The sequence below is a fragment of the Montipora foliosa genome, chromosome 13 (assembly GCF_036669935.1).
Source record: "Montipora foliosa isolate CH-2021 chromosome 13, ASM3666993v2, whole genome shotgun sequence".
NCBI lineage: Eukaryota > Metazoa > Cnidaria > Anthozoa > Scleractinia > Acroporidae > Montipora > Montipora foliosa.
Window position 1 is genome coordinate 19,913,714 of NC_090881.1, and position 27,805 is coordinate 19,941,518.

The 27,805-nt window shown below is 40.0% G+C and overlaps 1 protein-coding gene across 3 annotated transcripts; it reads left to right on the top strand.

Annotated features, from left to right (window-relative positions):
- The first annotated feature begins 2,455 nt into the window (after positions 1-2,455).
- LOC137983906 (uncharacterized) lies at positions 2,456-27,719 on the top strand. 3 transcript variants are annotated; one of them, XM_068831066.1, is made up of 15 exons: positions 2,456-2,622; positions 6,725-6,777; positions 6,873-6,930; positions 10,731-11,028; positions 12,906-13,075; positions 14,317-14,490; positions 16,791-17,078; positions 17,391-17,693; positions 20,319-20,782; positions 21,380-21,474; positions 22,802-22,961; positions 23,680-23,749; positions 24,217-24,488; positions 25,145-25,325; positions 25,733-27,719. In XM_068831066.1, the coding sequence occupies exons 2-15, from the start codon at positions 6,745-6,747 to the stop codon at positions 25,888-25,890; spliced, it is 2,724 nt and encodes a 907-aa protein (XP_068687167.1). In that variant the 5' UTR covers positions 2,456-2,622; positions 6,725-6,744; the 3' UTR covers positions 25,891-27,719. The 3 variants fall into 3 exon arrangements, with proteins under 3 accessions (XP_068687167.1, XP_068687168.1, XP_068687166.1); XM_068831067.1 differs by lacking the exon at positions 2,456-2,622 and adding an exon at positions 6,483-6,587 and having other exon boundaries at positions 12,909-13,075; XM_068831065.1 differs by lacking the exon at positions 2,456-2,622 and adding an exon at positions 6,483-6,587 and having other exon boundaries at positions 25,733-27,718.
- The last annotated feature ends 86 nt before the right edge of the window (positions 27,720-27,805 follow it).

The following is a 27,805-nucleotide window of genomic DNA, read 5'->3' on the forward strand; positions in this document are numbered from 1 at the left end:
GCATGAGGTCGCAAATTCTTGGGAAATGTCTCATATCGCAGCGCGTTTCTAGCATGTTTGGAGCTAAAACCCTCAAAAAGTGAATTATTCCTGGAAAAAAACTCTGACATAGGAAACTTGTCAAAAACATTCAAATTGGTGTAAAATCCCTCCTTTTTCTGAAAAATATCATTTGCAGCGTTTTTTCCAAGTTTTTGAGCTTTTCATTTAATAGCTTTGCAAATTAGAATTTCTTGTAATTAGCATATGTAGAGTTATTATCATTGTTTTCTCGATGTGCACGCGTCCCTGGTCGAAGCGTACCCTGGGTGCCAGAGACTTTTCTAGCGCGGTTTCCGGTTTTCAGTCAAGTCTTCATAGTGACCCGCGCGTTTTTCTCGCGGCTTCGCCGCTCGTGGCTTCGGCCTACGGCCTTTGGCCGACACCGAAAATTCCCGCCGCACGCGAGAAAAACCTCTGGTGCCCAGGGTAGTCGAAGCGTGATGTATCCTACAATTCAACGCTTGTAGCAGTCTCTCCGAAGTTCTTGGTGAGGGTATTTGTTTGGAGAATGCAGAGATAGCTGAGAAAAATTGGTCACCTTTTCATCAAATGGAAAAAATCTAATGCCAGGACACTCCTATGAACAAAAAAAAAAAACCCCGGAGAAGGCATTAATTAAGATTAAATCGTGCAAGCACTCATCTAAAAATATACAAGTATGCCATCTAATTGTTTAATGTCCTTAATATACGCTTGAAGTTAGAAAAAAAGTTTTACAAGGCTAAAATTATTTAAAGATGATTTTTTTGAAAACCCAAACATTTCGACTATAGACCGACCATCTAGAAGACCTTCGTTAAATAGTTTTAGCCTTGGAGTGTTTTTTCCCCAGGAATTTTAGTGATAAGGGTTATTTGGTCTTGTTTGCACAATTTTCGACCTCTGCGCACGCAACATGTTTTCTGTCCAAATGCTGTTTTTGTCGTCTGAAAGCCAACAAATATTTAGTTTGGATTGTGACAAATCTCATTGGGCCCTCGATGGAGGAAAATGACCCCTGAATCGTCACACGACTAACAGCGCATGCGCAATTGTCCTTGACCACATCGGCAACAGTTCTCTTATGAACAGTAAGCCGGAAAGGAAAGATTCGAATTTTAACATAACTCACAGAAGAAAAGAACATAAATAGCGTAAACTTGTCATAAACTTATTTTAAAACATAAACTTGTTTTACCGTCCTGTTTTTTTCCTGCTTTGTCCACTTGTGTCACGAGCGCAACCTAATTGGAATCCTTGAGATTCATTTTTTTCTGCCTTCAGTCGGGGAAAATTCTTCTTCAAATGATCTCAGGTGCTCTTAGCCCTTTGTCTCCCAAGAGTGACTGATGTAGATTTTCTCCTCACATGCTCAATACATTGTTAAGCAGACTGGTGACGAGAATATATATATTTTTGAACATGGCTTTTTTTGTCTAGATATATCATCAAATTCCTGTAACTGACAGAAAAAGTAATGTATAGCAGTAAGTAAGGAGAGTTAACATTCAGATCTTGGGAATGTAAGGGTTAAAAGCTGATACCAAGACAGGATTGGTTTCAGTTTGCCGTGGATTATTTTGTGTTCAATTTTGTTACGGACAAAATGCGCAGGAAATTTTCCCGCAACACTCCAACATTCGGCGTAGTATTTTTCCGGAATATCACTTGAAAACGTTTGAGAAAAAATATTACGGAAAAACGATAACAGAGCCTTTCTGAACAAATGATGTCAATTGCGGTACACCTTAACATAAATACCTGAGTTGCTCTTGCAAAAACAAAAATTGCAAGAAAAATTGTATATTTGTGGTCATTTTTGTAGTGCATGCTCCTCCGCCCGAATAACCTTGTAGATATTCCAGACCGCTATATCCATTGGCCCCTTTGACTTGTGGCTTCCTTTGTTATCAGGGCTACGTGCATAATTGTTTCTGTTGTATCATCTGTTGTTTTGTTCTTCAGTCATACACCGCGTCTAGAAAACGATAAGGTCTCCCTCTTCATTTAAGCCTGAGCACAGCACATGCGCTGTTCATACCCCTTGTGGGGCAAAGCTGGACCTCCCAGTGGTATCTTGGCTAGTTGTTGATGTAACTGATTAACATGACCATCACAACAGTATCGACCACAACCAAACTCAGACTGTGTTATCTCTTCAACTTAAGTTTGTTGTACTTACGTGAAAAGCAAATTTTTTCCCATTCGTTTTGTTTGGATACTGTGGATGCATTGCCATTTGTGAACCCTTGCATGACGTCCGCCGATATGTCTACGTGGACGACGGTGGCTGTTGTCTACGATTGGTTGTTGGGCGAATTGAAATAAATTGCGAGGCGGAGCGAATTCTCACATAAATTTTCAGAATTGTTTCCCGACAAAACTCACTCTAGCTTGATCAAGTGAACTGTATAAGCCGTTCTCAACAGTCAGTTTGAAAGCATTTCGAAGTGCGATCACTGAAAGATAGCAACATTGGTAACTCAGTTTAGAATTGCAAGGCGAGAGCCTTCTACGTGGAATTTAGGATAAAGTTTATCAAGAACGAGAGTGCTTTAATAACCTCGGATTCAGTAACACGGAACAGCACAGAAATACTTGGTATGTACGACCGAGTTAAACTTCATTTTCGTACAAGTGTTTTAGGCGACTTTTCGCCTTGTCAAAATCAAATAAAGCCGATCAATCCACTAATTTAAACTAAACTTTTCAGACGGATAACAATTGGCATCTAATCTGGTTTTCTTCCAGTTTTCTGTTTTTTATTTCTTTTCTTAGTACGATCAGCAATTCCAATCAGTTTTAGACAAATCGTATTCTGTAAAATAAAACCCTATTGGAAGTAAAATGCCATTTGTGATCACCTCAGTGGCACTTTTCATTTCCAATTTGTAATTAATGTTTAATATATCTCAACATCTTCATATTTAATTCGTTGTCACACAAACTCGTATCATGAAAGGCTCTCAGAATGTAAAAGTGGTTGTTGGTTTTTTGTAGTTTGAAAAAAAAGTGGAAGTTAAGACAAAATATCGAAAAATACTTTTTTTTGTCAGTATGACGCCACCAACTAAAGGTATCGTACCGACGTCACGTTCGAAGCGAATATTCTGTACGCTTTGTCGATTAATTTCCTGCAAACAGAGAGTGTCCTCCTCCGTACTGTTATATAACTCAGGCTGAAGTGCCTTTGATTGCTTTGCACGAAACAAAATGAACTGTTTTTTTTTTTTCAACCGGTATCGAAAAGAAAGACTATAGCTTGAGGGTGTAAACTGAGAACCCGATAAATATTAATTTGACTTTTTAATTTAATTCGATTTGATTTTTGGGTTTCCTTTGTTTTGCACCGTTCCTGGGTCGTCAAGTTCTTACATGGAACAAAAAGAGAAAAAAAAAAGGTCCGTATCTTACGTCCGCCAAAATTGAATAATAAAGGTCGTTGTGTGGGTCTTTCCGCCGTTAAAATTCGTTTTTTCAAACTGGAGAATTCATAAGAATTAATGAATCAATGTAAGAAAGATTTCCAGCTTGACGTTTCGAGCCGTTAGCCGGCCTTCCTTAGAGCCTATCGAGGAATTGTATTTTTGTTCGCGGTTTATGTACAGAAGATGGAGGAGCTTTGCACCTGGTAGAAGACGGTAACCTGGATACTTAAATTTATTACAGTAATTGAATAAAAGCGTTCATTGAGGAGAGGTTAGAGAGATTTAAATAGTCCCTTTGTGCAATCAAGTTATTTTCGATCCGTTTTCGTTATTTCTTTCCTCATCTCAAGCTCAAAGGTGTTCTCGGAGTGGCAAAGCTTTTTCATCTCCTACATAAACCCCAATCAGTAATCTCTCAGTTTGCCATGTGGAAGGGCTAACGCTCGAAGCGGCAACTCTCAAATCTCTCTTGAGGTGGTTAATTTCACTTCATCAGTAACCCCTTCAATCTCTAAACTGATGATGTATCATCAATTATCGTCGGGATATTGTTTTATTTCGCTTCATAGCGATTTCTTCAGTGGAGCTTATTATTGCAATTTTTAGCTTTCACCGCGTGCAAGATAAACGAGATCGATTCAATGAACTAAAGGCCTGTCCAAACGGTAAATGTTCCATGGTAAGACATGCTTTATCATATTTTATGGCAAAACATGTTGGTGTTTTACAGAGTGGCCAAACGGCATAAAACATTCTAAAACAATCTTTATGAAATCCAACTGAAAAAGCAAACAATTGTGGTCCACTAGATTACCCGATGTGCCTTGGCACCGTATCCATAGATACAACAAACTTTTAGAATCAGTACGCATGTGCTCGTCAAGCATGTTTTGAGTGTTGAGAATCTTTCCATCGGTCACCAAACACGAAAACAAAAGAAATGTTTTACAATGAATTAACAAATGACAGAATTCAAATCGTACCCAAGACATTAAAACATGTTTTAACAGCACAAAACAAGGTGGGCAAACGGAAAAATGTTTTGCCACTCAACAATGTTTCAACGACATGTTTTACTGTAAAACATAACAGTACCGTTTGGACAGGGGGGCTCGAGTAGAGTGATGGGGTGGAGCAAGTGTAACCTCTTTTATAGTCTCATTTGCATATACCCCAGGGAATTAATTACCAGTGCAAATCGAGTTTGCATAGGAACGAGTAACAGCACTTATATAGACATACTCCTCATTATCCAAGACCTTGAAAGTTGGTTGCAAAGTCGTACTCGGTTAGTAGAAACGATGGTTTCCCCCTGACACTGCTTTCATTTTGTCTGCTTTCTTCTTTTCGTTGGATTAACTGAATCATTTTCCCGTTGTCTTGTGCATACCTTAACAAATAGGCCGCTTTGGTCGAATGCATGAAGATGTTAACAGAGTTAACATCATATGGAGCATAAGAAAATACATGTCGATGTAGAGAACTCAGTGAACTGTTGATGGATGGATTATTACCCGGCTGTATGGATTGCCACAATATCTAATTCAGAGGTTTTAAAGTGTTCAAAATGCATGCCTACAACGCTACAAGATATTGCTGCTTCACCCTTCCACCACAGCAACAACAACAGCCACAATTTCCACAAGTGAATCGTTTTCAAAGTTCTCGTCTTGGTTTTTAAAGCTATTCATAGCATGGCGACTGACGCTACCTACTTTCAATAATACCACAAAGCAGGAGGTCTATTTTGATGGGTTCATACACAAAGCCAGAGCAATCTGCCGAAACAGAAATGGTCTCTTGCTCAACCCCTCCCCCCCCCCCACCCCCACCACCACCCCCAAGCCAATCATGTAGAAATTAACCCTTGCATTCCCAGATCGAAACGTTCATTCTCCTAACTTGTACCATGGATTTCTTTATTGGGTAGTCATGAGAGTGTGGTGTTATATCAAGATTACCTATATATTCTCATTTCTCAATACCTGTCTGACTGACATTTCATTGAAATTGTGAGGAGGATGTGACAGAGTTTTGCGAATGATTACTGCCTTTTGAGTCGAGGCATCATGTGTGGCCATGCACCTTACAGCTGTAGATCTCGTGACATTTGCATGGGTGATTTGAAGACTTGCCAGACCTTTGGAGGCTGGACCAAAATTAAATAAGTTTGTTTTAGCCACAGTGAAATTTGGTTTTTTATAGAAAATTGACACTAGCAAGCCAAATTGGAAAAGTATGGATCAGAAAGATCCATGAACTAAAACGGTTCGAGTTGAGCCACACGAACTGTGCTTCATTCAATTTCGAGAAATTGAACAAATAAGTATTTAACAAACGACCACACGACACCTGCTAATGAAAATAATTTTGAAACAACAAAATCTAATTTTCTCGAGATAAAAGATATAACAACTCTCCGATTTTGTAGTAGATATAGTAATATCCTTACTTTAGAATGTGCCTCGACTACTCTAAATTAAGTGCAAACCTCTTTGCTTTTAAATAACATGGTTAAATTAAAGCACTGCTTTCCAAAAAGCCACTTTCAAAAATATCATAATACTCTTTGTTTGCCCTCCAAAATTTTGCATAAGCATTGTTTTTATTTTCTCTTAGGACCATTGTAAGTTCTATGAGAAACTGGAAACAATGCTTGTGGAAATTTTGGAGGGCAAACAAAGAGTATTATGGTATTTTGAAAGTTGCCTATAGTCAACAATCGCGCCGTCGCTTTTTGTCGGTTTTAACCGCACTTGCCCTGAAATGAAAATTTTACTTAAAAAGTTTTGAACCGCGAAATTTTGTCGAAATCTGACCAATAAAAATCGATGTTAATTTTTTTTGTATCAAAGGTAATCGTACCAGGTTGCATATTGTGAAATAATGGAACACTTCAGCAACACATAAAATGTGGTTTATTTAGTGGCGGCATATCATCTGATACGCACCAACCTACTAGCTAAGCCAATCAGAACAAAGCCAGCACGAAACTTGATAAGATACCCCTTACAGGGAAAATTCAGTTAAGAAAGCAATTGCATGACGATAGGGCCGGTTCGCGCTTGAATTAGCTGTCTATAAACTAAAGTGATGAAGTATAATCAAGACTGATATGTCGTGATATACGTTACCTCTGTAAGAACGATGCGTTTTCTACAAGCATTACGAAGTTGTTTAGAGCCACAGTAGTTATATGTTGCAGAAAATTTATCATGGATTCAGTTTCCTGAATTTGACTGAAAAAAAATGTGCTTTGTATATTCCTCTTTCAGGATAAAAGTTTTAAATCCGGATGGAATGTTTCTCTTGCTTGCGTGTATTTCTGGTAAGAATGGCTTACATGCTCACTTTTAATTAATCGTAAAAGACTTCTCTCGACAGAGCGTCTCTAACATTATGCAATTTTCTCTAAACAAATAGATAATTTCCATTGGACTTGGGCCGTTCAGAGCTACGACAAAATGCGTTTACCCTGAAGGTAAGACAGAATTTATCGTAGGATGCATTAAGTAAAATAATCCGGCAGAAAGTAGGAATGGAGTTGTCATGAGTGGGTCAGTTGAGTTTATGCTGGATCTCGATCCTGCTCGGAGCGTGTTTTCTCTAGGTGCTCCGCTTTCGTGCCGTGTCAAAACCCAGCAGGTAGCTTGTTCCACTTTGTGAGGCCGTATCATGAGGAGAGCATTCTTAGGTTCAAATACTCGTCCGCGACTCCCTAAAGAAGTTGTCTTCTTTCTCTGAACTGATTTTAAAATATCACACTTTTCAGTTGTTGGAGAACAACAATAACCATGATAAATATGAGGCAGTGTTTCCAGTTTTTAGTTTGAATTACCAAGACGACGAATGAACTATTAATGAACGAATGTATCACATTGCTGGTTGTGAATTTAATTGAATTAGAACTTAGAGATGTAATAGTTTAAATTTTAAGGTGGCAACGTTGCCCCCGAAGGTTTATGTTTATTATTCGTAGATACTTACAATATTTCATTTTAAAACTCACGAAATTGGAGTTCGTATGTCTTATGTGTAAATAAGGAGTTGGAGTAGTGAAGTGGTTATGGCGCTGGACCGATTTGTAAGCAGATCATTGTTCTCGGTTCATTGTTCTGCTCTGATAAGAGAGTGGATCAGTGAATCACTCCGTTGGCTTTTATAGTTTCCTTCGAGTTCGGTTTTTCAAAGCTGTAATGTTTATTGTTTCATTTGTTTATTTGACTTTTAAGACCCCACAAGCTACAGACCTTAAACACCATCATAAATTATGCTTCTTTATTTTCGTGGCCCACGAAATTAATTACGCTGTACATCAGATCGGTTTATATTGCAGCCTTGTAAGATGAATCAATCGGAACCAAAACCTAATTAACACAATAACCGGAAAACGCAATTGTTATAGACCTTGTAAATCCGCAAGAGCCGCGAAATTCACCTGCTGAGTCACAATTGGTTTCTAAACACTTAAGCTCCTTATTAATAATTGATGGTTTGTGCTCTTACCTTACGTCATCTCACGAATCACGGATGACACGAATAACGGCTTTTTCACTAGCTTTTTGTCCGTCATCTAACATTCGTTACATAACACCGCTCCTTATCAAGTTGCATTGGTTACCGATTCAGTCTCGAATTGTATTCAAGATTCTTCTCTTAACCTTTAAGATCTTGCATGGCACAGCTCCCTCTTACCTGGAATCACTGATATCTTTGAAGCCTCAATCACGCTACAATCTTAGATGTTCTAGAGACACCCTCTTGCTTAAGCAACCTAGGTCGTTTACTTTCGCAGCTTCAAAATTTTGTCACGCCAAGTCGTTGGACATCTTTAAAACTAAGTTAAAAACGCACCTTTTTCATTTAGCATTTTTATCATAATCTGAAGCTCAAAATATCTTTTTCATTACTATTTTAAATCTAATATTTTAATCATTTATTGTATCCTGTTTTTCTTTTGACTGTTTGATTTTATTAACGGTTTGACAGAAATGTTTTTGTAATTTCTTACGTTATCGGTGTAACTTTTACCTTTTCACTTATTTTATTCTGTAAAGCGCATTTGAACATTATTTTAATATGGAATTTGCACTATGTAAATATATTATTATTATTATTATTATTATTATTATTATTAGTGTTATTATTATTATTCGTACATTCAACCATCGTTTCCTGTTTCAGTAGAGGTTGGTTGCAAATCAGATATTTAGTTGACATAAATGCATTTTTCGATCTCGTTACAGAAGGAATATCTCGAAAGAACTCTTTTATTTGGGCTAGTTTTGTACTGAGGTTCAATTAATAGATCAAAAACGAGTACAATTGCCTCATCGAGGTCTGGATACCTCAAAGAACAAACCGAAGCACGAAACACGAGTTGTTAATACGACTCCGCAGTGAAACAATATTTAACTATTCAGTGTTACGTTTTGGTTGAATGAAACGATACAAACGCACTCTATCTGGTGCAGTTAACTTGACGAATTATCAATCACTTTAAGAGGGGTCCTCTGCGAGGTATCAGTCATTCTCGTCACCAGTGCCTTGGCTCTTATGTCTGCGCATGATCCGAGGCTCTGGGAAGCTCTATGTAGGCGAACATGCGTCGTAGGATTCTTATCGCCAAAAATTGGCTATTTGAACCTTACGGCGTTAGCTCACTCCTGGTGCTAACATGAATGCACCAATCAGAGACGTTTTTCATTGTTCTTCACGAAAACCAATGAGAAGACACTTTGTTTCACCTTTGGGAAAAAAGCAAACACAAAGTCGCCGGGGAACCGGTTTCCCCGGTTTCGACCGCCAAAAAGTTGCCAAGAGGAAGTTTCTTTGATCGAACGTTCGAAACCTAAAAGTACACATTACAGGGATAAGCGGGCTGTTTTTCGAAATTGGCAAGCTGCGCGCGAGATCAAATTTCCTTTACTCGAGCCGGGGAGTGTGTTTAAAGATTACGATTTTCTTCGCGTACAAGGTCTTAAAGAAAGCCTGGAAGACTTGGACAGCCTTTCCCTAAACTACTGGCTTACAAAGTTCGTCCAAGAAGTCGCTAATAAGACAGGTGGTCACTATCCGCCTCGGGTGTTGTTTAAATTGTTTGTGGCTTAAAGCGACATTTGGAAATGAATAAACATTTGTTCAAGTACTGCCATCTTTGGCAAAAAGGCCATTTTCGAATTATCAATATTAAGGTTGATAGTGTAGCAGACAGGACATAAACAATAAAAACAAGTTGAAGTGAATGTGAAAGATATTACCATATCATCCACTTTCCTTTGTCTTTGTCCTCTAAACTTCTCTTTCAAGCTGAATTTTAATATATCAAGAGTGGCCTATTGATTTCCAAATACATGTGTTTGGATATCCAAACACTTCGTTTTTTTACCGGGGTATCAGTTGAAAGTAGGTATATGTGACCTGAATACGACCACGGGATTGAATTACCATTTCATGAATTATGAATGAGTTTGAGAAGCTTCTTTCGGTAACAGGCTTTAGTATATACCACAAAAGTGAACAGTGCTTCCCGTGCATTTTGAGGTGAATAGCAAGTACTGTTCACCTCTGAGCAAACAGCGAACAACAAAATGGCTTCGCGTTTCTCTTCGGTTACTAAAACAGTGGATAGCGTTGAACGCGGGTGCTGATTGGCTCGTCAAACTCCGAATATACTGTGCTATTTACCTCCGAGCAACTCGAGAAAAAATTGCGTCCCGATTTGCATCCGTGACAAGTGAAGAAGACATCCAAATTATTTTTTTGTGCTGTATATTATCTCACTGTTTTAGTATATACTAAAACAACTATTCACCTCAGTGTCGGTGGCTAGCGTTGGATATTTACCTCGCCGCGATAGTTGTTAACTATTCATTTCCGCTTTGGTGAATAATAGTTACTTTTTTGTCGACTGATTTAAATCGATTTCAGAGATATCACGCAGCCCATCACAATCTCTAATTTAATTGGACCAGTATAGCTTTACAATCACTTTCATTGGGTCAGTATAGGACACAGCTCTATTGTGTTTAGGATTGGCTCCTTTGTTTCCCTTGTATACCTCTTCGTGTCTGTTGTTTTCTGAACCAATCGTGAGAGCCGTAGCCTGAAATGTCAGTCGTCTCCCGCCCTCAGCCTTCCCCGGGCGAGGCTGAGGGCGGGAGACGACTGACATTTCAGGCTATGAGAGCCGTTGGGATAAATAAATTCTGACCCCTTTTTCTGCTTCCATGAATCATTGCGAATTTATTTGAGTTTAGCAAGTTTCTCGTTCTTTTATAGATATATTTGGTGTGCAGTTGGAGGGTTGGAATAACATAAGGCCAAATTCAGACTTTGCTAGCAACGACCCTTCCACCAAGAATTTCATTCCTTCATTCGAAGTTCCTGAGAATCGAAATTTACGAAACGCCGGTCAGCGGCTGCGAACATACTTCTATGCGCCGGAGACCGGGAACTACATATTTTACCTCGCTTGCGATGACTCATGCAAACTCCGACTTAGTGCAGACGAGAGGTTAGAGAGCTCTGTTACCTTGATAAGAGTGCAACGCTACACTCGCTTCAGGGAGTGGAAAAGGTAATTTGATTTATGAAATGGAACAAGCTGATAATAAAAACCATACTAGTTATTGATGGAGTATATACCGTATTTACTCGAATAAGCGTCGCCCTGGAATAACCGCTGCAGCACATAAGTGCCGCGGTCCCAATGCAATGCGGCGCTTATTCGAGGAATTTCGTCAAATTAAAAAACACTAAAACTGAGTAACTCGAACGCAGTATGGAGAATTTTCTGTGCATCAAAACCGATGTTCTTCAGTTCAAAGTGATTGGATCTCTTTACTCGTCCATTAAGTAAAATGCCGTAAGAGTCAAATGGTGACTTTTAAGAGACGTTTCTGTTAATCTCCTTATAGAAATATTTCTGTGTGGCGTTCAATTTTTAAATAAGCGCCGCCCTCGAATAAGCGACATACTAGAGGCACGAAAAAGTAAATAAGCGCCGCGGGGATTATTCGAATAAATACGGTATTGCGATGACTACAAAATCGTCTTCTAAATTTCTTGAGTCGCCGGCTTTGCAATTGTTGAGGAATTTGTACTGAATGTTCACGAACTGGAATGAACTGTTTCAAAGATTAAAGTGATAAGAGAAACTTAACAATTAGTAATTAATAATTAGTTCATAATTAATCAAACTCAATTTTAAAAAAAATTCAGTCTGTTATCCAACAGAGGACTGTAAATTTCTGTACCAAAATGCAAAACGCAACATGCAGAGCAATTCTGATTGCTTGCTACAACAAGTTGCAAAATTGTTGAGACACTTTCATTAAAAAACACCTTTTCTAACTTCCAATACTCGGCGTATCTAGAATTTAAACCTTTCCCACTTCCTCTCCCCTCTCCCCCTTTCAATGTTGACTGCTTAAGTTCCCAACATTTTTTTGTCTCGCTAGCAACACTGATAAGGGGGGGAGGGGGGCTGCAGTGTGAGAGATAATAGGAAAATTAATAACGCCCCAAGAAGGTGAAGTGTCTCCACTATTTTTGCAACTTGTTGTATCTTTTCAAGCGTTGTTGCCCTCGTCAGTGATCAATTCCACTATTAATCTATAAGGCGTCCGCAAACGATTAAACAATGTTGCGGAAGCAAACATGTTTCCTCGTTTGCGGGGCGCCTTTATCAGAAGAGAAATTGTCTTGACACTTTGCGAAGCTATTTCCTTTCTGATCACTTTAACATGAAGACGCGCTGTTAGAGCGGTTTTCAATTGAGTGTCGAAAGTAATCAGCGGATTGCTTTGGTTTATGATTATTTCACTCAGTGATTGGTTCAAAGTTCTCGCCCCATTTTTTCAACCAATCAGAAGTGAGACCATTACCAATCGTGGCTCGCGCGTGCTCATTTTCCCTCACTTTGTGTCGGCTACGTGTAATTTCTTCGAATTTTGATTGGTTTACCGGATTGTCTCCGTCCTTTTTGATTGGCCAAAGTAATTACTTTGGTTTTGGTTTTACGACACTAAGTGAAAACCGCTCTAACAAACCGCCTCACGCGCTGCTTTTGTTCGAATTTATCCAAGCGCAACTAATTATCCAAGATGGCGGTCAACAAACAGCAGCAAAGAGACAAAACCCCTTAAGGAAATTTTCAGCGTGAGAAAAAGGGGTTGGAGATTGAAAAAAAGAGCTACAGATCGTATCTCATAACATATTAAGGACTGTAAGGAAACATTGAAAGTAAACGCTTTTTATTGCAGAACATCACAGAGGTCTCTGTGCGACCACGGTTGATTGACAAATCATACGCATATGCCTAAGGCACCTAGTCCTCGTGTTTAAAATGACAAATTTAAAAGACCTTTGCCCAATAATGCAACTGCGAAAGGTACTTCCCACAAACATCCGATTACTTCGCCAGCACTGATTTCAATTTGCTTTTATTAATAGTAGCACGTTGTCCAGGAAAAGGAGGTTGTCCAAGGGTCGTTATTACCTCTTAGAAGCGTACTTGACTCAGTTCGGAGGAGCTTACCATATATCTGTTGGTGTAAAGTTTCCGGATGGTAATTACAGCAGGCCGATCGCTAAAGAATTTCTAGTGAAGTACGTAGCTCCAGGTAAGATTAAGATATGATTTGTTTCTTTGCAAGAGGAATTTCGTGCCCAACAGCTATGGACAATAATCGGTTTTCAAGAGGAGCCAGCCTGGGTTCGTTAGCGGTAGAAAGATTAGGAATGCTCCAGAAGGGCAAGAGATCAACTGCTCCAGTCATTGTTGAGACCGTGAAAGGTGTTTCCTTATTAGTAAAAAAACGTCGCAGACTCTTTATGTTTTACGATAAGTTTCGAGCTTGTGCGCACCGAGTTGTGCGTCTGATTGCCAAACAAGCCTGCTTACAATACGATCTCTTCCTCAGATGAAGGATTATCCTTCATTGTCAGTTTGCCTTAAATGAAGTATTATCCTCCATTTTGATCGCTCTGTCCCAGGACTTGGGGTAGCAAATAAAAAGAAAAAAGGTAAAAGCAGCCATGGACAGGATTTGAACCCGGAGCATCCACTTTGAAGAAACTGTTTTTATCCACTTAACCACCAAAGATCAACTAACTGGAAAATGTGCCGATTATTTACGAAAAGTAATTAGTATATATATAAAATCGTTACTGAATAATGGTTAAGTCTGAAGCTTGATTTTAAAATGGTTAGGTTTCTCTTGAAGTTTGGTAACCGACATTTTTCACTGTGTAAGCTTGCTTCTTAGCGGGTGTTAATACACGTTTACAGTGGCACTTTCGGAAGAAAAAATTATTGACATTAATTAAAAATGACCTTCTCTCGCAGTTAGTGATGTGGTGGTCTAGTGGTTAAGTGAAGGCGTTATTAATCACAGGTTCCCAGGTTCGAGTCCTGCGAAACCAGACATCGGAGTTTGGCTTTTGAAAGAAATATGTTCATTTCCCATGATCCCTATCAAGCTTTCAGTGTCCAAATTGAAAGATGATACTTCACTTGGAAGAAAGTGACTATAGGCCATTTTCGAAATATCAAATATTCAGGTTGATAGTGAGGCAGTGAGAACAAAAACGATAGAAACAAGTTGGACTGAATGTGAAAAATGTTTACATATCATCCACTTTCCTTTGTCTTTGTCCTCTAAACCTCTCTTTCAAGCTGAATTTTAATGTATCGAAAAAGGCCTATTAAGAATTATGTTCAATTGAGGGAAAAACTTGGTTGCTGCTTACTACCATGCCTATTTTGTTGCTTCTTTCATGTCAGACTCGTTTCCAAACTAAGGGAAAGGCTCTGGGAACGAGGTTGTGCCCTTGTCTTTTTGAACATTTCTTTTGTTGCAAGGAACATATGGTGATGCGCCGATGGGAGACTGGGGAGAATGGTCCAAGTGCAGCAGGAGCTGTGGAGTGGGGACTCAGTCGCGTAGCCGCTTTCCTTGCTCTGATCTTCCGCCGGTGTACAAACCGCGAAATGCTACTGAAATGAGGGTCTGTCAACCAATGAAGCCCTGTTCAGGTATGTTATCAGCATCTCAAGGAATAAACGCTAAGAGTAAGGATAAAAGCGTGTTAGCTTTAAACAGTATTTTGAACATTTGTCCATCATGAGCTATTACAGGGCTTGAGGGACGGATCCTTAAATAACAAACTGTAAACGTCAATCACAAGCAAGGCGACACACCATATTATCCACCCGGCGGTCTGGCCAGCGAAATTAGGGAACTTAAGCAACGACAACGGCGACGGCAACGAGAACGTCACAAATGTGCATATTTAGTGGGCAAAAACAATAGCTTTGCACGCCCTGCACGTGCGTTTTTCACTTTTGTCCATTTCTTTGCCGTCGTCAGCAAAACAACAACGTGAAATAGTCCGCAAATTTTAGGTTTTAGGGAGAACGTCAGCAGTTGACCCTTAAGTTCCATTTTCTCCCCTAAATTAAGCGCCGTTCCGACCAATGTCATTTTTGAGGAACTACCACACCCTTGTCATGTAAGAAGGGTTGACATGTTTACAAAGTGATTACAATGACGCGAATTTATATTTTGAGATGACGTTCTCGGTGCCGTCGCCGTCGTCGTTGCTTAAGTTCCCTATTAATTCCCATGTGCAGGAAAAACCGGCTTAACCCGAAAAATAGATATTTCAAATAAAAACGAAAATGTGAATCAGATCTAAATACTTTCCTCTTGGCCTCAGAACCAGAATAACAAGTGGATTCCATGCATTTTTCTCGAAAGCATTTTTGTGTTCATTGGCAACGAGGACGCCAATGGCAAAACTGATTGGCCATCGCGATGTAAAACAAGCGCGCGCTCTGCACGAGTAGCACGCACGTTAATTCACTTCTTAAAAGTTCGTTGCGGAACCACGTCACAAGCTCTGCTCTAAATTTGGTAAATCAAAGGTTTTGTGTGGGACGCGAGCACCTAGCGCATCTCTCTCTGAATTCGCTGACTTTCGTCCTACATATCCCAGCTCTTGGATAATTAGCACACAATTTACTTATTGCTTGGTCTTTGCGATAACGCGAACTTGCACGTAAACAAAGAAATGGTGATCGTTGTAATCTCCACAAACCATACCCAAGGAATTCACGGAATTCTATTTTTATGGAAATCATGATTCGCTATTGATTCAGAATTCCAGTAAGGCCGCTGGTAACGTGATTGTAAATGATCTATATTTGCCATGTATGGTATGGTGAGTTCAAGGCTGGTTTACACTTACCGGCGACGCAAGCATAAGTACAATCAAGCGCAGGGGGTTTTTGATCATTAGTACCTTTTGTTAGGACAAAAGGCACCAGGTGATCCGGTGACGTAACTCGGAGGACTGGGGAGAAAAATTTTAACGCCGTATCCCACAACCGCGCGCGGGCTTATTTTCGAATTCAACTTGCCAGAGGCGAGGTTAGATCTCGTCAGGTCTACTTGAATGTTCATTCAACAACAGAAAATGTGGTAGAGACGTAATGATCTGTTGAGTTTTGGTGATGGAAACAACACCTAAGGCCGCGTGCGGCTGTGGGATACGGCGTTAAAATGTTTCTTCCCAGTCCTCCAAATTACATCATCAGATCACCTGGCACTAATTGACAACACGTGAATGCGCTTGTGTATGTTGCTTGCCCTTATGCTTGAGTCGTAAGTGCAAACCAATGAATACTCCAAAACAAGGTGAGACACTTTGTGACACATATACAGGTGTAACATTTGGTGACGTTACATGGCGATACCTGAGAGCTTCAGTGTTAACCCGCTTTGGCAGATAAACAACACTCTGTTTAGGCAGATAATAACTGCTGGGTTAGGCACTGATCTCTAATGATTAGGTCTAAGCGCCGACTCGAAATGGTTAGCTTTCATAAATTGTTCTGGTTACACCATATTTAAACTTAGCAATATTTTAGTGACATCGTTTGGTACTTTATATACACGCACCAATCACCTTATTTTGGAGTATCCCTTCTAGTTACAACCTTTAAAGATGCAACGTGTGAGATCCGAGTCAAAAGTCGCAGTAATCAGTCCTTCCTATCATTCTTCTCTTTCCTATGTTCCATATTTTTGCACACACGTGACCAGACCGCACCAGGACCTCTCTTATTCCAGGGAACTGGAAGAAGACCCCGGAAACGAATTTGGCTATGTACCGGGTATTTTCATGTTACGTCATTGCCGCCATGTTGGTGGCCGGAAACAACTCATTTTGTCATTTTGCTCTATTTTTTCGTTCACCAGCATCTGTCTCTCGGTCTCAAGAGATTGGTTGCAAATCACATGTATTAAAAAACAACTGCCGATTTCTTTCTAGTTCCTCTAAGCAGCATCGATGTGCACAACACCAGTTCAACTTCCCTTTTTGTGAAGTGGAAATCTGAGTGGCAAGTCCGCTGGCCAAACGAGCTACTTCCCTTTAAAATTACATACAACAAGACCGGTGACAAAACCGTGCACACTATAACTGCAAATGCCACCTTTGAATCTTTGGAAATTCGTGGTCTTGAGGCGTTTAGGTGGTATTGCGTTAGAGTACAACTGGTCACCCTTGAGGGGGTTGGACGGGAGTCGCCTTGTGTCTTTGCAATGACAGATCAAGATGGTAAGTGAGAAATCAGGGATTTTCGAGAACCAAGTACAATACAAATCGGACCAAGGTGTTTTTTAAGTTTTTCTTTTTGCTTTTCGTGTAGCCATTTGACATACAGGAAAGACTAATCTAAGTGTGGTTGAGTCCTTGCTCCCAGGGTTTTCCATCGCCTGCTTTTGTTGAGAAAAGTCCTGGAAACGAGTTGAAAATTTATGTTTGCAATTCAAGGCGAAACTTGTGACATCATTTAACAGGAAACGCTACGACAGAGAGTAAGGTTTCTACTGTCATCATTTTCGGTTTTTTTTTTTTTGCTTTTTGCAGTCCCCTGCAGTTCCCCTTCAGACCTGCTGGCCCACAGTCAGTCAAGTCCCAGTAAGATTCGTGTAAAATGGCGGACGATATCTGAACCTCGTTGGCGAGGGACCCCAAGAGGTTTCTCCGTTTTTATCAAAGTCAACAAGACTGTTCATGAAGGAAACAAAAGTTGGAATGGACATTACAAAGTAGGGCCCTTGTCAACAGGGTTTATGCTCGAGGGCCTTCAGACGCATACAAGATACAGTCTTCAAGTAGCTGCCATGACAGATAAAGGCCCAGGACCATATAGCAAAGATGTGCAGATCGGTGAGAAAAGTTGTTCGTTAGAGATGACTCATAGAAAGATCCTGTATCGTTGCTCAATTCACTTCATTGAAGTCTAGGTTTAAAATTATATTCCAGTTCCACATAAAAGAAGCTTTGCAGTCAAGATAATAATGGCATGAACATAAAGTGGTACAACAGATAGTTTGCAACAAATTTCTAGAGGCAATGATGAAATGTGTAATGTACAATTGCTGGTGGACGAACAAAAGAAGCTAATAAGAGATCTTTTGTTTTCGTCCACCAACATGACGGCAATGACGTTACGTGAAAACCACCTGTTTAATGAGCAACGCAGTGGCTTTACACGTGCGATTTAAAGTTTCGTACATTTCTTTCACGTTCTCTGCAAATGAGAAAATGACCAAATGACAAGTTCCATATAAAACGTTGGCGCACATCGGCGAATTTTAATTTCATCTTCTAGTTTCATCTCCACCCAATTTAGTTCCTTTCCTGGGTGGTTCGGCTCAGGTTTTGTAGAAGTTGAAAGATCTGGAACAATGAGGAAAAAGTTCATAAACGTAAGCTAACCCTTTTCAATCATGTTCTTGTTGACGTAGGCGTAGTGGATGTTTCGCTCCCTATGGGCCGAATTACACGGTACGATTTTTGTCGCATACGAAAGATTACGATAGGCTTACAATTCGTTTTACGATTGTCGTGTACGTCAGAAGAAAATGTCGTAGCATTTCAAAACATGTTTTAAAACGCTGCGACAATCGTAAGTCATCTCATTGGCCTGTCGTAAGCTTGTCACATGCGCCAAAATCCCACCGTGTAAATTGGCCCTATTAGGGAGAAAAGACGATTTTGACGTGAACGAGAACGAGACAAAACGATAGCATTAATGAGCGAAACAATGCCTTTGCACGCGTTCCAAGTACGTTTCACATATTTGTACATTTCTTTGTCGTTATCCGGCGGCCTGCCTGACAACGACTTTAAGGACCAAACGTTATGCTATGTAGACAACCTAAATACCCGACGTCAATTAGTCAAATTTTCTCTTCAATCGGCGACACCGTTCATAACAATTTTATTTTTTGGAATCGTTGGTATACACTTTCCATGGCGAAAGCCGGACTTTGAAAGATCGGGAACTGACTTAAATAACCCCAGGTTATTTTCAGCTGATTTTCTCGAAGTAGCCGTCGTCATCTTTCATGCTTAAGCTCCCTGTTTTAAAATAGAGAGATTTAGCATCGTTCTGCGTGAAACAGCTAACGTCAAGCCGAGGGTTGTTGCTTATTGCATGTGGATGCAGCAAAATTATCTAACCCTAACTTTTGAGAAGTTAGTCGATACCTGTGGATAACATGCAACAAATGAGATACAATCAAATAGGTTTCTTTGATTTTTGGCAAAAGCGTGATTTTCAGCCTGACGTCTGCCGTTAACACTTGGGACTTTGAGATCTACGAAGCCGTCGTCAACGCGAACGAACGCCGCAAAAAAAAAAAAATTGTCGTGCTGCGCGCGTTTTTGCTCATATTTTCGCGGTACTCTGAACAAAAAGACGTGAAGTCACCAAATTTGAGGTTTTAACGACAACGTGACTTAAAAAATGTGAATCTTTCATTCTCAACCCATTTATATTTGGGTTAATTCGCCCACATTGTACAACGTGAACGAGATGGACTAATCAAGAAGAACTTACGATAGAGCAAAGTTATATTTTGAGGTGACGTATTTGTCAACGTCGCCGTCGTAGATCTTAAAGTCCCTACTGTGCGAAAGGGATCTTAACATTGACGTTTTTCCACGTTTAACGCAAGCCGCAAACTTCTAAACGTTACGTGACTCTGATCTTACCGTCCTGTCTGAGCTAGGCTCATGTTTCAACGGCAAGAACCTTGTCTAGCGGTAAGTGAATAACAGCAGAGTTTTTCGCTAGTTTTAAACCTTTAAAGCCACGTTTTGACATAAAATTTGCTTTCCTTAGAGTTATCTCGATAAATGAGAGTTCGGTTTGATTCAGTTGCGAGATTACAAGACCTAACAACCAACAACAGCTACCTCGAGTTTATCCCTCGCACAGCCGCCATCTTGTTTTCCTTCGAGTATCCCATGATGTAAGCAAACCTCAATCTTCACATACGGCGAACTCGGAACTGTAAACGACTAGTCGACGTTTGAGGTTTGCGGTTTTAGAGGAAACCCTCAATCTTAAGGTCTTACAAATTTCTCTATTTCCAGCAATGTCAACGTCATTGAAACCAGGAGTCCATTACCCAGAACCTCCATTTTCAATATTAACCCCTGAGTCAACCCTAGAAGCACCTCCCAGGGGGACTTTAGTGGGTGTTTTCACAATAGCCAATCATAATAGACCTATGGTCAGCCATTTATCACGTCACTTACGTATGTGACCTATGTGTACCACTTCACGCATGTTCTTAGACTCATACGTCACGTACGTCAAAATATAGTAGTCCTAAAAATAGAAAGATATGGGATAGGATTGACTCAAGGGTACAACACTTATGGGGGCTCCGGGTAATGGGCTTCCGATTGAAACTATTGTTTTATCGTTAGTGTAATGACGTAAAAATCTAAATTGCTCTGAGCTATCTAATGATAAATTGTGCTCTCGATTTTCTTCAGAAACCTGTCGATGTCCCAATAAGTTTTTTGTTCATTGGGTCCAGTCTCCACCCCTGATCACGAGTTTCAACGACGGCGTTAGTGGAAACGGGAAGACACCCGCGGGACTGTTACCCCAACTATTGGCTGATATGATAACTCACGCGTGTGGCGTATGCCATGCCCGTGAAAGAACTGTTGTGATCTTCAGAGAAGAGAAGCCCGACGTTCAGAACATCACCAGTTCGCTTAATGAACACACTCAGCTCAACTTACCTATAAGCATGGCTCCAAATGTCCCATTTGTGAGGGAGGGGTGGGTGTTCCTTCCGGTAATGGAGGTAGCGGGGATTGCTGTGCTCATGCGAAAGCCAAATACTGGAATGTACGCTGGCAAGTTGGGGTCATCTATTTTGCTTCGATGGCCTATTTTTGTGCTGATGTTTGCGCTATATTGCGCTGTTGGTTTAGCCATGTGGAGTGTGGTGAGTCGCGCTGAAACCTTTCCTACATTTGATTGACATCAAATTGAAGCAGTTGATCATGAACTTAGGGCGCTTTCCATTTGTCAGAGCGTGCCGGCCAGGCCCGTCAGTTTCCAAAGAAAATGCAACAATTTGAAGGAACAATTGCACTTATTATCCCTCGCGTTCTCTGCTCTGGAGGCGTATATGTCATCATCGAAGTGTATTAGTTTGAAGGTGTTGTAGAGTTAGTCCTTCCAAGTGCACTGTCTGGCCGGTCAATTCTGTGAAATGAAAAGCGTCTTTCATCTCTTCTCAACATAGACAGCGGTCCGAGTCTCTCATGGACCAACTTATGGAAGATTTTTTGGGGTAAAAATTGTAATTGATAATAATCAATAAAAAGCAGTAATATTGGGAACTATATATTTGAGACAGATAAAAGGTAAATGAAAAGTGAAATAAGAACAAAATACTTGCATCGTTACCATTAAAACTATTATAATGTGCGTTACTTTTATGCAAATCTCCAAGCTCTCTGATCATTTGTGTCTGATGCTAGGTGCCTTTAGCTTAAACATGCAATTAAACACTATTAATCACTTGCCTTAATTTCAGGAGAAGTATAGCAACCCTGATCAATTTTCACCCCGTTTTACACAAGGCTGGTCACAAGGGGTTTGGTGGGCTATCGTTTCCATGGCAACTGTTGGGTAGGTGAAGCAGTAACAAAGCTGCATTGAAGGTCTTTTCATCTCATCTCATATCTTTCTTTATTACATCCATTTAGAAATCACTGGTGATCCTTGCAATCTGATTGGCTCTTTTGTTCTAAATCGCACCATTTTTCCAGCCAATGAGAAAGGAACACTAAAACAAAACAACCAATCAAATTTCAAGGCTTGGTTAAGGTAACCAATCAAATTGCAAGAAAATGAAAGACCAAGAAAACCATTGTCTGGCGAATTTTGCAACTTTTGTCCCCAACTGAATCAATAAAATAGCGGCATTGACAAAAACCTTGTATTTTAGCGATTAAATAATTATTGCGTGATTTCTAAATGTGATTTTCTAAATATGATTTTCAAATCACACTTATGATTTCAGACCAAATTGCACTCCACTCAGTTCAATTACCACTATTTATCCTCGGGTTTGGAGTAGCCGTTGGTGTAGCTAATATCTCAGAGCATATATCATTCGTTTGGATATACCAAAGGAGACAGATCTCAACTCCATGCCCTACTGTTTGCGAATAGTGTATGGGTTCTTTTACGTCCCCGACAGGGTTATGAACACTCCTTGAAAGGCTGCGAGACGGTGGGCGTTTCACTTTTCCATGAAGTGGAAACTCTGGATTCCAAAATACAACCAGGAATAGCGTTTTTGTTGTCGTCAATCGTGTTTGCGGGGAAAGTAGGCGAACCATCCAGAACAGCGACAGACAGAAAATAACGAATGGGAAACACTAAGACCAACACGGGATGTGAGCCTTTGACCTGCCTGTTAGAGTGATTGACAGCAGTGAGAAACGAGACCGTTTATTAAGATTAGACTTAAAGAATTCGTAGCATTAAAAGGCGTTGAAAATGGCAGGATTTCGTGCTATGCGTTGATTGAAATGACCACATACACAAGCAATTTTCATGTGACAAAAATTGTGACAATTTTTATTGCTCGTGTAGACGAGGAATTTGGCCAATTTTTAAGAAACAGCTGTATTTGCCGAAAAGCTGGCGTGTTAGGTTTTATGTAACAAATAAAAGTTGTCAAATACGAAAAATTGCTCGTGTAGACGACTCATTACATAAAATGTGGCAAATTCTTGCGTCTCAGTGAACGCCATTGGAGAACGACCAGACAACCTCGCCTTGTTTCTGCTCAGTTTATCTCTGCTGCCCAAAGGCATTGCTGACCCACTTAACGTTCAACAACTATTTGTTTTGCTATCTACACGATCAAATATATTTGCCGCGTAAAATTGTCACATAAAAATTGCTCGCTTAAACGTGGTTTTACATTACACCATTACTATCGTAGATATGGAGATCATTATCCAATTTCTGTCCCTGGAAGACTGCTGGCGATTGGTTCAATACTGGTCGGCATAATCATAAACACGATGTTTGTTGCAGCAATTACGTCATCCCTTACAGTATCCGCTTCGGACGAGGCAGCCAATCCTGAGAGAGGAAGCAAGGTCAGTTCTAGGATATCAAATTTCCAAATATTACTTTCATGATAAAATAACCCTTGGGGTTAAGTATATTTTTAACAAGCATTAAGTTTTTTCGAATTCGTTGTTCTGATTTATCTCTCCACCTACAGCGAACGGATTTTGTCGTTTTCTTTTTCTCCCCCAAATTGCCATCATCATCATCTTTGCCAAATGAGGAGTCGTCTGACCGACGACCGAGTTGGTTAGAGGCATGGGAAATTGTTGTTTCTGCTCATCATGAACGCAAAGCAGTTTGGAAACTGATCGAAGAAATAGACTAAGGCTTCTCACTAGCTCAACTATCTTGCAAATTACCGCCAGTTTTGTAATCTGGTCGCTTATGTGGTCTATTAAAAGCAAATGAAAAGTAAAATCTCGTTGAGATAAAGTCATTTGAAAACGGGTTAACTTTGAGCGTATGACTGAAGTTTTTACCCAGGTATTGTAGCAGCTCTCCTAACCAGGCTACCAAGAGAAGTAAATCTAAATCTGAACCTAAATTGGTATTTAATTCTATGAATCTCCCATGTTTTATTGCATGCAATATTATTGTTCAGACTACTTTGAACCATTGTTTCTGTTGTTCAGTCTTTTGTTTGCGGTTTAGATTTCCCCAAGCTGATGAAAGGCATTGTAGGACCCTTTGAGAGTCCGTACTTGTTACTTGTCGAAACAAAATACTCTCTTCATCGGTTTTCAGATTGGAGTGGTCAGTGGTAATGTGGAACATTCTTTGGGCATGCGCATCAATGGCAGCAAAGGAGTCTCATGTAAGAGTGACCAAAGCCAGGTCTTAAGAAATTAGAAACGATAATAAAGAAACCCAGTGGCTTACATTCAAGTCATTACAGAGAGTCTAAGGTCTACGACTCTAGGTCACCAAAACGTCATTTAAAATTGCAATCGTTCAAGCTTTTTGGACAATATTTCAGTTTTTTCACTTCTACAAACTTGCAGAAGTACCCGAGAAACAATGTTCAACTTTTCAAAACTTAAGACTATCCGAATGAAATGAATCATAAATTGTACTGCGGATATGAAATCAAGTGAAGCTATGATCCTCTCAGTTATGAACGAAATTTATGCAATTGCGTCGGAGAAGCCTGAAAAATTCAGGACTTCAACGGGGTTTGAACCCGCAAGCACGCTAACCACTGGGCCACACAGCCTCCTCAGTCAATTTACGAGATAGATTAAAGAGTAAAATGATGAAGTTTTGGAATTAATTTTATTTTAGGTATATTATTCTCAACAAAGGACTCTTTACTGAAAGAACTAAAATTAGGAACATTGGATGGGGCATTAGTCGATGTCTTAACAGTGGACCCTTTCATAATGGCCTTGAATGATTCAAACTTTGAAGTGGCAAAGATTATTCCACACAAGTTTTACTTTGGGATTATTCTGACTGGGGATGCAAAATACCTTGTGAAATACTTCGAAGAATATCTCAAGTCAATATCGATCGAAAGTCTATCAAAACAGCCACTCGGACCAGCCATACAGGAGGTAAAAGAGCAAAGATAAACGTGTGAATAATTAGAAAGAGCAGCGATTGAGCTGGAGAGTGGAAAGGGGGCTTTTTCATTCCATTCCAGCCAATAAGCCATGTCTCCTCTTCAAAGCGAGTCTAAGAGCGAAGTTTTTGTGATGGTAATTAGTTCTACTTTACATATGAATGAAAACTAATTTTCATAAGAAAAACTTTGCACTTAGACTCGCTTTGAAGAGGAGGCAGACATGAACTCGGAAATGGCCTATTGTTTTGGCTTTTTTTCTGGTCTTGAGCGACTGTAGTTCTGCCCAAAGACTTATGAGACAACCGGCCTCATTAACGCAAACAAAAAGCGCCTCCGCACAATGATTTATATATTGTGTTGACATATTCTTTGTGCACACCTAAGATTATTCATACGTTGGCCGCGAACCCAGGCTCTGTCTCTCAAAGACTAGGGAGGAAAAGAGAAAGAGCCTGAGTGCGAGATTGAAGGGTTATGTCTGTGCTGTGCTGTCATGTAAAAGCTAATGTGGCTGACGTTACAACAATTAGCAGAATTATTTTATGTGATGATTATCTTTTTTTGGTGGGGGAGGGGGGGGGGGGAGGAGGATACATGACATTCAAGACGGCACAATTCATTATTCGTATCGATTACTTTCTTTAGAAGAGTCCCCCTCGGGAAACCAAACCTACACAATCTGCCCAAGAGGACGTGATTCCATTCTTTGATCCAGGAAATGCGCTTTTCCAGCGCACTGTGAAAGTCAGTGGGGCCGGTCTCCTTGTATTTATGATTTGTGGCTTGCTGTTCCATTTCACAAAAGCGAGATTTAAAAACAGACAAGGTAAGAGGTTAGATCTCCCAAGATCTTGCAGTTCTACTTTGTTCAGCTAGCCCTTGCATAAGAAAATTGCCTAATAATAATAATAATAATAATAATAATAATAATAATAATAGAACTTTATTGGTTACATATATTGGTTTTTGAGGAGAGCGGAAACCAGAGTACCCGGAGAAAAACCTCTCGGAGCAGAGTAGAAAACAAACAAACTCAACCCACATATGACCCCGGATCTGGGAATCGAACCCGAGCCAAATTGGTGGGTGGCCAGTACTCTCACACCGTGCCATATTTAACCTTGAACGACACAACAAGGGCTAATTTGCAAACAAACAAAAGAATACTAAAATGGTGGCCATTTTGGAATAAGATGTATCTCGCATTTTATTTACATTTTTTTACCTTTGCAGATGAACCAACAGATCCTACTCAAAACCTAACTGCACTCAAGGCAGAGATGAGCGAAATCTTGGATGATTTTTACAACCGTATAAGACAAAGATATTGCGCTCTGAAGATCAAACATAGAAAACAACTCTTACAGTTGAAGAAAAGCGGAAGCCCTTAAAACGGAATCACACTATTACAAAGAAATGTTTAATTTTCTGTCAACATTGAAACAGTGAAGCGATTAGTAGCGAAAAGTTACTACATGTCTCTGACTTTCAGTTTTGCGATCTTTGTTATGCAGTACTAGCTTTTGCATACCAATGAGCATATCGATTCGCTATAGATCAAACTACTGGATTACAACACACAATATGCAGTATTGGACATAATATTTTCCTGTTAAAAAAAGAACTCGGAGAGGAAAAAAATGACGTTTTGCAATGAAATCGTGTCGCGTGTATTCCATCCGTCGCTCACAAAAGGATCTTTTCCTTCCCAGTGTAAATGGTTTTCACCTGACGTCACAGCAGCCATGTTGGTGAAAAACAGACAAAAGAGTCTTTTGAGAATTTGGCTCCCTTATAATGCAAAACATGAGCCATAATTTACTATTGTTTTGTGCACCAACATGACCGTCTCATCACGTGATTGAAAACCATCTATTGGTGGGTAAAGACTTGTTTCCATATCTCAAAGTGCCCTTGGACGTGAGGTGCCTGGGAATGAAATTAAATCACTGGAATCGGTCAGTGTAAAATGCAGACTGAGGTTATAATGTAACTGTTGAAAAAGCCCAAACCCCTTAGAAATGCTAACCTTAGGTCTAATTAGGCCTAAAACAATATTTAGGCTTAACTGTTAGCATTCCGATTCCAGTAATTTCATTTCATTCCCAGGCACCTCTCGTCCAAGGGCACTTTGAGATATGGAAACAAGTCTTTACCCGATAGGGGGTTTTCACGTTACGTCATCGTCGCCATGTTGGTGGACGGAAACAAACGATCTCACATTAGCTCCTTTTGTTCGTCCACCAGCAATCGTACATTGCAGTTTAGTTATCTGTGTCTTGAGAGATTCGTTACAAATCACCTATTGTCACTGTCTAACACCAAACAATTTAAGCCCTTTGGGGACCAGAGTCTTTAACAACATCTACGTTTACCCAAAAGCTATGTTCCCTTAATTAAATTTCCTTTCCCAGGGACGGCGGAGCGTATTTTGTTCTGAGGGGGTGGGGGGGCTAACAAGCAAGCGCCGGTACGGGCTTCTGGGGAAATCCTCCGCCAGAAAATTGTGAAATCTCGAAGCTCGGAAATGCTACTTTCAGCATTCTCGACGAGATAAGAAAAATAAACGGGGATCAACCGTAAAATGACAGAAGCTTCCCCCCTTCCCCTAGCACCCCCGGCTCCGCCGTCCCTGTTTCCCTCCTAAGAGTGCTATCTGTCTTACACCACACAGTTTTACTCTTAAGTGCACTGGTGATCCCCTTGGAGGCAATAGGGCTAAAATGTAAATATTCTCTGTTCTTTTTTATGTGAAAACTAGAATCCGTTTTGAGTTTGAGTGCAATAATTTTGCAGCACATTAAGTTACTAATTAATGGCAATTTCAATAGTTAGTCAGTTCTCGGAATTTACGAAACGTGTGGGGTTGTAAAACTGCGATGCGCAGGCTTTTCCTGAAAAATATGGCCTTTCACTGAACACACTTTCAAGAACTAATTGTCCAATTTCATAGCTGAACATAGCTAAACATGTCTTTCGTTTCAAGAGTCGGAGAGAATTATGACACCCGAATTATGATCGAAATTTTTGATGTTTACGATAAACGGGCCTCAAGACAAGGTTCTTCCAAGTTCGAACAGTACACCAAATTTCTTAATGAGAACTTGGGCGAAATTTGGACTCATTGCAGAATGTATACATCTTATTCGATGGTTTAACATATAATACGTGTGGATATTTTGCGAGTCGCGTAAAATGAGCAATGAGCAAAATGTCCGCGAGTATTCTATGTTAAACCATCGAATAAGAGATTTATCATTCCACTACAAAAAACACGCATCCCATCAATGGCAAAATGTTCTGTGA

Coding starts and splice junctions, on each gene's coding strand:
- LOC137983906 (XM_068831066.1), top strand. CDS start 6,745: ATGGAATGTTTCTCTTGCTTGCGTGTATTTCTG. Junction 14,491..16,790: donor ACCAATGAAGCCCTGTTCAG/GTATGTTATCAG, acceptor ATTTCTTTCTAG/TTCCTCTAAGCAGCATCGAT. Junction 25,326..25,732: donor GAGATTTAAAAACAGACAAG/GTAAGAGGTTAG, acceptor TTACCTTTGCAG/ATGAACCAACAGATCCTACT.